Below are 10,791 nucleotides of genomic sequence, written 5' to 3'. Positions count from 1 at the left end.
TTCCCTATCTGGAACATTTCACTCCTTGGCCATAGAACCTCTCTTCCACGAATTAAGCAGGGGACTAGGCGGCGCAAGTGTTCCGGGGGCGGGACGGGTCCTTTAAAGTATGGGCCGATGCTGACGACGCTATCGCCTTCATAAGAAACCAAAGAGATGCAGATGTGAAAAAAAAAAAAAATTTAATTTAAAAAGGGTGGTTGGTAATTTTGGTTCCCTCTCTTCAGCTGGAGTCAGCTGGGAGGAGAGGGCTAAGGTGGAAGACGGGCGGGATTCGAATATCTCGGGGTCTTTGTAGGCAATCAAGAAAAGAAGAAGTTTGGAGAAAAAAATAGAAGGACGTGTGAAAAAGGTGTGAAACGGCATTGGATTCTGAGTTTGGCAACAGTCTGTGGGATAGGACCTACACTGCTGAATTGCCTGTGCATGTCAAAGAGTCACCGCTCTAGGGCGTGTGGCGGAGCTGGTGGAGCTGGCGGAGCTGGCCGGGCCGGACCTGGACCACGCTGAAACCCGCAGCAGCTCCAACACACACGCTGGATAACTGGAGGCGTCGGCTGACTGGGAACGAATGTGTTCTTCTAGGGTCTTATCGTCACGGTTTTAGGCGGCCTGATTTTAAAGACCCCCTTCCCCTCCGTAATTGTTGCCCCGGTTTTAAAAGACCACCCTGATCAGAGAGGTTGCTGATCTGCAGCGGAGGCTTTCACATGGAATCATTGCTGTTAATTCCTTTTATTTCTGTTTTAAACCCAAGCGTGTCTAGCAACCGTCCTTTCTGTGCACGGAGAGAAACTATCCTTCACTGTTTGTTTGTTTGTTTGTTTGTTTGTTTTTAGAATGTCCCAGACTCCCTCCTTTTTTTCCTTATTTTGAAGACTTGTGTCTTTTGGGGAAGTTTTCTCTCGGCAGACTTTTTTTTTTCTTTTGATACAGCAAAAAAATGTCAGTGTGGCCATTTACATTAGTAGGAAAATAACAATTGAAGACGCTTTGAACGTGGAGGTACAGATTCTGTTCACAAGAATGTTGAAGTGCAGGATTATGGTGGATTTCGGGTGCTACAGGGACATGCAGGATCCAGAGGCTTTCACCGGCACCTGGTGTTATGGTGGAGCACCGTGCTCTGTGGAAGGAGAAGAGCTGCTCTATGGAGACACCTTTCAGCTGAAAGGCTGAGAGCTGAGCCCTAGTGTGTGTTTGTGTGTGTTTTTGTTTGGGATGTTTTCTTGTTTTCTTTTGTTTGTTGCATATTCTGATTCAATTATTATTTTTTTGTTTGTCTGTTCATTATAACATTGGGGATTTTTGAACGTCTGTTATCTTTACTTGTGTGTGCGTGTGTAAATATTTGGGTTATTTTTGTATTTTGAAAAGATCGTAGGTCTGTATTGTTAGGGATAGGCTGACACAGATACCAACTCTGGCATGGCATATGGATCCAAAAGGGACTTGCTCATTCTGCTTTTTGGGAAATAGAATCATGTTACGTAACTCTTTATAAAAAAGGATTATGTGTCCAATAAAAATGAATTTACCGGACCCCAAAGATAACAGTCTGGTCATCGCATCAATAGTGCTTTGATGCTTTGGAATCGGCAATCGGCGGTGCAAAAGTGGCATCCCTAATCCCCAATCCCGCAGGGCTCTGGGAAGATAGGGGAGACTGTGATCTTGGCTTTCATACCGTTTCTCTGCTTATTCTAAGGATTTCCATAAGCTGATGCCCCGGCGACCGGCTCGTCTTCCTGGGGGCCGGGGGAAGGGCTTCATCGTGAGGTTTTATTTATTTTTTTCCAATTATGTGAGTAAATGTGAATATTTAAAAGGGACTAAATGCTTTAAACAAAAAAAAAAACAACAACCAGCATTAAAGTCTCTCAGGTTATGTGTCCAATCCCAGTGTCCGATCAATGTGAGCGGCTGTTCAGTTATTTGCTACCCTGACAAAAACATTTGCACGCACGCACATACTGCAGCCAGACACGCAGGCACTCGAGCCTCAGTCTCGAGCCTCGATTCCCGAATTACACCAAGAGAAAAACTTTAACGAATCTTTTGTTAAACGTTTTTCTTACCGAGTCACTCGTCGCGACCCGACCCCCCCCGACCCCCAAAAAAAGAGCCGAACGCTTCCGTCGCTGCGCCGGAGTGAAAGCGTTACTTCCGGCCACGTCATGGCGCATGCGCACCGCCCGGCTCCTCGGTTGGCGACGTGTACCGGCGGCGCCCTGCGAACCAGGCTCCTCGACTCCGCAGTGGCGAAGAAACACAGAAAACCGTCCGACGAAGCCGTGAAGCGGAGGAGCCATGGGAGGAGCGCAGAGCGTGGAGATACCAGGCGGCGGCTCTGAGGGCTACCACGTCCTTCGGGTGGGTGGTATTAGCTACTAGCCTCCGGTTAGCCCCTAGCTTAGCGTCGGGAAAGCGGTGCACTTTCCCCGGTTTGCGCTCTCAACTGGGGGCCGCGGATCACAGCCGGGCCTTCGCCTTTGCACCGAAAGCCACTCTCTTGTCCCGAATGGCGGGCGGCGGGCTGGGAAGCCGGTGGGCTGCAGAGCAAAGGGTCGATAGAGCAAGGTGTCTCCGATAGGTCAAAAGTCAGGTTTTATTACCACAGCCCTTGGTCACGGGGCAGTGGCCGACGCAGGGCGCCTCAAACCCCACGGCGTCCCCCGGTCCTCACCCCCAAATCGTCCCCCCCAGGCACTGCTTAAAAGCCACCCCCAACCTTGGATTGAAGCCAATACGCTCCTGTCGTTTGACAACAATAGTAAACCACGCTCAACCTCCCTTGACGCTGCAGGTGCGTGTTTGAAACGTAGGGGAATTGCCGCCGGTCGTTCGACCTTCCACATCAAATTTCAAGTTCCATTATGTGCGAGACTCGGCTGTCAGGGGTGGCAGCTGGCTGTCAAGTCGAATAATTCAGACTTTTTATTGCCGCTGGAACAAAACAGACTCAGCTGTAGCAGGCAAGGTAGATGGATACTGTGAGAGCATTGCATCACGCAGTGTTACATCAAAACAAGAAAGCAATCAAGGCACTAATGAATATAGCTGCCGGCAGCAATGCATGGGGTCCAGGTTAAACGCAGCATTTCCACCAATGGCAATGATTGCACCGATTGAGGACGGTGCGATTAACCGTGGTTATTAATGTGCTGCGCAGCGCTTCAGAGTCATACCCTGCACATATATACCAAATTGGATGACGTCAAAGAGCCCGGCTCCAGTGCTTCCGGCGCCTCCGCTCCACTACTTTCCTTTCCTTCCGCTCATTCAGATAAACGTTTCTTTTTTTTCCTAAAATCTCATACAGATGCGGTCTAATGTTCATTAAACATGCACGACAGCATGTCTGGACTGCCCCGGATAAAATTCATTCGTTTCACTGTCTGCGGGTTTCACGGTTTCTGAGAGCCAGATACCTTCGGCTGGAGAATGGCTAGGAGGATAATAATCTGAACAAAAACAATGCTGGACCCCTAATAAAGCAAAAAGAATAAAATAAAAAAAAAGCCAATGTGCAATAAACCTGAAAATGTCCAAGAAGGCATAATAATGGCAATTAAACCTAACAGTAAACCTTTGTATCAACAACTCACACATAGTCAAAATATAGTGAAATGTTTTCATATATATTAAAATCTGTACTTATACAGTGTGCACAACATTTGTTCCCTGTACAGGTCCAGGAAAATTCGCCCGGGCACAGAGCAGGTCTGGAGCCTTTCTTTGACTTCATCGTGTCCATCAACAACACCCGACTGGTAGGTAAAGATGGAGTAGCTGTGGAAGGCAAAACAGTATCATAATGAAAATATCTTCATCCTTCTCTTATGTGTCTGTTTCCGTTCCCGTAGAATAAGGACAACGACACCCTCAAAGACTTACTCAAAGCCAGCGTGGAGAAGCCGGTCCGGATGCTCGTGTATTCGTCCAAGACGTTGGAGCTCCGTGAGTCCACGGTCACCCCTAGCAACATGTGGGGTGGGCAGGGACTGCTCGGCGTCTCGATTCGGTTCTGCAGCTTTGAGGGAGCCAACGAAAATGTCTGGCACGTGCTGGTTAGTAGCCATGAACGCGTTATAGCTGCATGCGCATGCTGGAAAATTCTACTTCTCTAATTCCCCCCTCTCTCTCTCTCTCTCTCTCACTCACATACATATATCCAGGAGGTGGAGCCCAATTCACCTGCAGCCCTGGCTGGCTTGCGGCCACACACTGACTATATCATAGGAGCCGACACTGTAATGAATGAGGTATATTCTCAGAGCTTTTTGTCTTTGAATCCACTGCTCGTGGACCTTTGTGCTGGTCCCCATTTTTCTAAGCAGAATCGTTTTGCTGCTTCTTTCCCCCTGTTTCTCTCTGCAGTCAGAGGACCTCTTCTCCCTTATTGAGACGTATGAGGGGAAGGGGCTGAAGCTCTACGTGTACAACACTGACACCGACAACTGTAGAGAAGTGGTCATCACACCCAACGGCGCCTGGGGAGGGGAGGGCAGGTAACACACACACACACACTTGCCTTCTTTATGCACAATTATTAATCCTGATCTGTGGTCTTGGTGATTTGGGGAAACAACATAAATTCAGTCTGTGTATTTGCACCTTTCTAACTCCAGCAAGGGTTCACAAGGTTCAAAGTAAACTGCGTCATTAGCCGCAGATGCACAGATTAGCGTAGCGTGACAAGGACCTATAATTCATATTTATAGTTTACTTTAGTTGAGCGCCACCATGTTTATCGCAAAACTTGGAAAATGAAAGGTCAATTTATGGCCGCGCAGTCGGCGACAAAAGTCTGTCTCTCTCAGGGAAGAGAGTTCTTTACATTCAGTAATTCTCACGATATATCAGATAAATACTCGAATCCTTCTTAATCAAACCTTGAATGTTTATTTATAGTAAGAGTTTAATATTATAACAAAATAGGAGGTTGGGGTAGAAAAAGTAAGTGAGACAAACACACCTGGGAAATGAAATGATGGCTGCTATGGAAAGAGGAAGACAGGCCGCGTGCCACAGGGCCAAGTAAAGCTGAAGAAAGGTAACGAGGGATGGTCGCTACAGAGCGAGTCCTTGGGGGAAGAAATGAACTGACGAGCGGTCGCGTTCCAGGACTTTTGTCTTCCGAGGGGGTGGAACCGGAAGGGACCAAGATGATTCAAGGTGCGTTTAGATTTAAGCTCCTACTCCTAATCATCTGGTTTACAATCCGTCTCATTCAAAACTTAAATACCGGAATCACATTCTTGTTTGAATGTGAAATTCTTTGAAATAAAAGAAGGTGAAGCATGCACGTTAATAGATCTTTGAAATGCAAGGAGATAAACCCACACACCTGAACAATACGTCTTGGAATAAGGAAGACAAAACACCCACACACTAATAATAGCAAGTCTTGAAATGAGGGCGAGGAACAGTTTATATGATAGGGATCAGGGTTCGGGGCAACCCCATCGGTGGCCACTAGGGGTCGTCCAAGTTTATCAAATGGGAAGGAAGGACAGCTTAAGCATAGTTTAACATAACGTTGTTATTATACATCGGAGTGGTATCGTTCGTTGCACAATCACCTAAGGAAACATGTGGTAGTGGTTACACATTGATTACGATCCCCCTTTTAGGGAAACAGAGTTCAGGTCTTGTTAATCTCCTGGGCCAAGTGGCCTGCGGTTCACTGATCCAGCCACCTGTGCCGGGGTTCCTTCCTGTTCACAGCAAGGGAAGGTTTCAGGAGACAAAAGCCAGAGATGACTCAGTTCTCTTGGCGGGCTCCATCTGTTTCATTGGTTTGATCTTTATGATCATTGTCTAACCGTGGGTGTCAGGGGGAGCATATTCTCTCTCAAGACGGCTATGAGTGAATGTACACACACATTGTTACGTACAATATGTTGTGAAACTTGACACGCACAATAAGTATCTCGACTTCAGACACCTCCTAAAAAGCCTCGAGACTCGACTCGGACTCTAGATTATGGACTAGTGAACAGCCTTAAAACCTAGTGTGCCGCCGCCTGCCATGATACGCGTCGCTTCTCTGCCGCATTTGCGTCCTGGTGAAATCACCTGCGCTATTTGTTTCATTGGATAGTCCTGGCTTTTGGTAAACCGTGTGGCTTTAATTCACACTGAGTGATGTCACACTCAGCCAATCAGCCGCTTGATTACTACCCACCGCCGTCGACCGATCAGAGAAGAGGTTCTTGGACAGATCCACTCAGCTTCAAGCCACGTGCAGCGTTTGGATTGTGTTGACGCTGGTCCAAAGTCACGCAGGTTTTGCCAGTTTTTATATATATATATTTTTTCCTGCCTTGTGGTTGCAAAAAATTGTCTAAGGCCAAGTGGAGATTTATTTTTGCAGACAGAGGCGACGAGGAGCAGGAGACTGATCAGAGCCCGATCCGCACGATTGGTTCGCAAAACAAACTGCGAATATTGGTCTGTGTTTTCATCCCATGTCTTTCCATGGGTTTGTACTGATAGTTTTTTAGAACTAAAATTGTCATTCCGTCCAAGTCTTTTCATTCATTATATTGAATAGATTCATTGTTCTAATTATTTTTATATTATTGTGAAATATTTTGTTATTGACAAAAAATGAGAGAAAAGTAAAAAAAACAAAAACAAGTTTTAAAGTAATAATTTTCATGCACGCTTAGCCTGTACTGTATTATGTTACAAGGAACAATACAATCCCAAAGTAAAAATAGTAAAGCTTCCGCTGTGTTTTTCCATGTATTATAATCTATAATATGATTTAAGGTTTCATACCATACACTCCTGATCTATACATTCATTTGAATAACTTATCAACTGGGACACAGTGGATTCATTAGAAATAGCTCTGTAGTGGTGTTAAGAGCACCTGACACGGAGCACATACAACGCCTATTACCACCTGAGGAGGTGTGAGACTTGCAAGGAAGGACTTGTGAGATCAGGAGAACGTTTCTGACCGAACCCATCGGAACCTTCTTTCCCGGTCGTTTGCCCCACTTTGGTTTTCGTTTAGAGTCTCGGCGTGTCTTCCCGCCATTAAAAAAAATAAAATAAATAATAATAATAATAATAAAATAAAAAGCCTCTTTCTCTCTCGCCGTCGCAGCCTGGGGTGTGGCATCGGCTACGGCTACCTCCACAGGATCCCGACCCGGCCCTTCGAGGAGGGGAAGAAGATCAGTTTCCACGGAAGCGCCCCCGCCCAGCCCATCAGCCCGCTGAAGGACGGATTCACCGAGGTGCTTGAATGTTCTTGAACGTTGTCTGTTTAAGTCGCCGCGTTCTGCAGAGCGCGGGGCGACAGAGGAATGTTGCTCGGAACGCGCGGGACCCCCTCCTCACTTCCCTCTCGCCGCCTCAGGTCCGGCTCTCCGCCGTCACGCCGCCTCCCACCGCGGCGGCGAGTCCCTTGGCGCTCAAGGAGTCGCTGTCGAGCCTGTCCATCAACTCGGCCCCGCCCGCCGTCCCCAGCGAGCTGCAGACAGGTACTTGAGCGCGGTTTTTCGTTTTTTCTTCTCGGAGCGTTTGGTTATTGTGCTCCACGTGGTCGGCATGAGCCTCCAGACGTTCTCTGACCCAAGTTACTGATTTTTAAACCCCGGGCTTGAAGATGTTTGTATTTGCCGCCGACTCTCGTGCCTATTTCACTTTGATCTTTTCTCGTCTCTTATTTTGAAAACGTCTTCTTTTTTTTTTTTTTTTTTTGGCTTTGTTCTGTTCTTTCAGGTCTCCCGACGGTTCCCCTGCTTCCCACCGCGTCCAGCCCCTCCCTCTCCCCCCTCGCCCCGCTGAACCCTGCCACCACGCTACCAGGTGCTGGTTCTCTCACACACACACACACACACACACACACACACACACACACACACACACACGTGTGCACACACACACTGTAAATGTGTAGTTTTCCTCTCTGCTCCTACAACAAACAAGTTTTATTTAACCCTTTCCGAACGTGGAACAGACATCATTGTCTGGTGGCGTTGTCGATGTTTCCTCCTCTGGAGCTCGTGTTGCGTATTGTGACGAAAACATGGAAAACAGTAACATCAGGAAAACCGTCGCAAAAAAATCTGATGCGATTATCGCCGACCATCATTTCGGGGCCTTGAGGGTGTGGGATGGAAAGCACTTTTTCATTGTAATGTTGTTGAAGTGCTGGGGTTCTGTTTTCCTACCAGACCAAAGATTCACCAAGTATTTTGTTTGCGTCGCTTCTCACTCCACAGACTTTTACCAACATTACATTACGCCAACGTGACTCAGACGTCGTGAAATAGCAACTCAAAAAGTCTGACTCAGCGATGCCTCATCTTTTCCCCGACACTTTGTCTCTTCCACTAAGCGAATGTTCATGAAGTAAAACTCTGTGCGAAGTGTTGAGCGTTGGTTGTGCCCTGTGGTTGAATTTGAGGTTGTGGTGAGTGTTTGTCATGCTGGTGTTGTGTAACATTCCCTCCTCCTTCTTCTTCTTCTTCTTCTTCTTCTTCGTGCATCTCTGGTCGTTCTAGTCTAGTCGTGTGCAGGGTGTGGACGGCCCAGCGGGTGATATTACTTTTGATCTCAAAGCCCTGTTCCAACGTGCACACTGTGCGTTTTCGTACAGAGATGACTGTTAAAAAATGCGATGCACGGCCCCGAGGTGGAGTACAGAGGGCGGTGGTTGGTCGGAGGTAAAGCACCGTCGCCGTGCGCGTCCATGTCTTCGCGTGTTTTCTGACGCCTGCCGCCGCTGCGCCTGCAGGTCTGATCACCATGCCGGGCGGACTGCCCCCGCTGCCCCTCCTCCCCAACCTGGCCAACCTGACCCTCCCCGACCTCAGCAGCATGTCGCTAGCGGGGCTCGGCAGCCTGCCGCCGCCCGCGGGGACCACGGGTACGTCCGCTCACGTCTACCGGAGTGGGAGGAAGTTCCTCAACCTTCCTTTTTCTCTCTGGTGGTTTCCTGATCTCTCTCTTTCTCTGCCGACAGCGTTCCCTCCTCTGGCCTCCCTCCCGCCCCTCAACCTGCCAGGTCTGGCCCCCCTGCCTGCCCAGCTGACCCCTCTCCTGCCCCAGAGACCGGCCCCGGCGTTTCCCCCGGTCGCGGTCAGCTTAGGGGCGGCCGCCGTGCCCCCTGCTGCCGTCACACCTCCGCCTGCCGCTGCCGCCACAGAGTCGGCCCCGACGGACGCCACGGAAACGCAGACTTCTCCGGAAATGACGACGACACCGTCGTCGTCGTAACGAGGGGGCGGGAAGAGCAGGCGATCGCATCGGTCGAAACAAAACACACCCCGGGGTTTTCTCTCTCTCTCTCTCTCTCTCTCTCTCTGCCATCTTTTCTCTGTGTTTCTCTCTATTTATTTAACCGAGGAGGGACTGAAAGCCGAAACGTCCCACATGCCGGTCCGGGGAGCTCGTGTGGAGCTGCACGGATCTGGAGAGCGGAGCGGGAGCGGGGTTAACTTCTATTATCTCAGCAGTGTCTTATTCCCACCACCACCCCCCTCTCCGCTGGTAGCTGCATCAGCTGTACTTCAGTACAAGGCTTTTCCGGCTTTTCCATCTGCATTCTGCAGGTCAGTGTGGCCAGGAACTCCAATCTGGACCTTTTCTTTCTGACCTGCAGTCTTTTGCGACATATAGACATAACTTTACTGGTGATTAGACCCCCTGACCAATAGATTATCTTTGATTCCGACATGTTTTTGTCGTTAAAATTGCCATGTGATTGTTTTTCCCTGATCTGAATGAATCAGCATCATTTTGCACCATGTATGTATGGTATTATTAGGCATGTCTGTCCCTCCTTTTTTTTTTTTTTTTTTGTATGTCTTCGTACACTTTCAGAACTCTACAATTGCCCTCTGTAACAGCAGAGAACGGTGACTGTCCAAAAGGCCGTTTTTGGGAAAGGACAGGAGGTTGAAATGATATCACCCGCTCGACGTACTGTATACACTGGTCAGTTGGTAAAAAAAAAAACATCTGGTTACAAGAAACCACCAAAAATGTTTGTCAGTGTCATCGGCTGAATGGATGGCATAGCAGGAGCTGCAGCCACAAGGTGTCTTTTTCTCAAACCGTGCTTGAATAGAATGAGCAATAAAACCAATTTAATTTTACCCTTTTCTGGAATGTATGTTTACAGTTTTATATTATACCCACCCATCCACATTTCAGGAAAAGGAATCGCTTGAACCTATTGGCGTCTTCAATTACTCAGCCTCAACTGGTTTGGTTCATTAATGCTTTGTTTAGGCACAGATTTGGGAGAAATGATTTGGGAATGACTTAAAAATGATTTTTAAAATCTCACTTTCCTCCAGAAAAGCCAAACTTATTTAAACATACCTCATATAAACCAAAAATCAATGCAGGTCACACAGTGGAAGTAGGACTTGTAAGGCAATCTTTATTGCATATGAATGACATGACCTGGGGGTGGACCTACAGACAGCAGAGGGTAACTTTTACTTTATGCCTTAATCCAAACAACTGGATAGAATTATAATTTATCGACCTGGACACGGAGAAGGACTACGTCAGTTCAGCGCTTGCTCTAGTTTTTGGGGCGCAGCGAGTCGCGCATTGAGATTTCCTTCATAGTAACTGGCCGTCGACGCCGCTTGTTCCCGACTCCGTCCATCGCCAGCGCCGAGCCGCCCGTCTCCTCAGCAGCCGCTTTGTGCACATCTGCCCCAAGTATTCCAGTTTGCCTCGGCTCGAAGCGCTGCTACACGTCCCCCGGGTAACTTTTGTAAGATGCAAACCGACCCCATCCTGCCCCGC

General features: G+C 48.1%; 1 protein-coding gene across 1 annotated transcript; it reads left to right on the top strand.

The window, feature by feature from the left end:
• Positions 1 to 2,217: 2,217 nt before the first annotated feature.
• Positions 2,218 to 10,105, top strand: LOC307238471 (Golgi reassembly-stacking protein 2-like). The gene is made up of 10 exons (XM_080011459.1): positions 2,218 to 2,373; positions 3,693 to 3,773; positions 3,867 to 4,070; positions 4,179 to 4,265; positions 4,381 to 4,511; positions 7,124 to 7,256; positions 7,379 to 7,502; positions 7,744 to 7,830; positions 8,762 to 8,893; positions 8,990 to 10,105. The coding sequence occupies exons 1-10, from the start codon at positions 2,311 to 2,313 to the stop codon at positions 9,241 to 9,243; spliced, it is 1,296 nt and encodes a 431-aa protein (XP_079867585.1). The 5' UTR covers positions 2,218 to 2,310; the 3' UTR covers positions 9,244 to 10,105.
• Positions 10,106 to 10,791: the final 686 nt, after the last annotated feature.

This window comes from Zeus faber (genome assembly GCF_960531495.2).
Source record: "Zeus faber genome assembly, chromosome: 12".
NCBI lineage: Eukaryota > Metazoa > Chordata > Actinopteri > Zeiformes > Zeidae > Zeus > Zeus faber.
Note: the sequence above shows the minus strand (reverse complement) of the source record. Positions and strands in the feature narration are given on the sequence as shown.

What these genes read in the sequence shown, in the direction of transcription:
- LOC307238471 (XM_080011459.1), top strand. Translation starts at nt 2,311, where the DNA reads ATGGGAGGAGCGCAGAGCGTGGAGATACCAGGCGGCGGCTCTGAGGGC. An exon ending in TGAAGGACGGATTCACCGAG is followed by an intron (nt 7,257 to 7,378) that starts GTGCTTGAATGT and finishes TCGCCGCCTCAG; the next exon opens with GTCCGGCTCTCCGCCGTCAC. An exon ending in CCCTGCCACCACGCTACCAG is followed by an intron (nt 7,831 to 8,761) that starts GTGCTGGTTCTC and finishes CTGCGCCTGCAG; the next exon opens with GTCTGATCACCATGCCGGGC.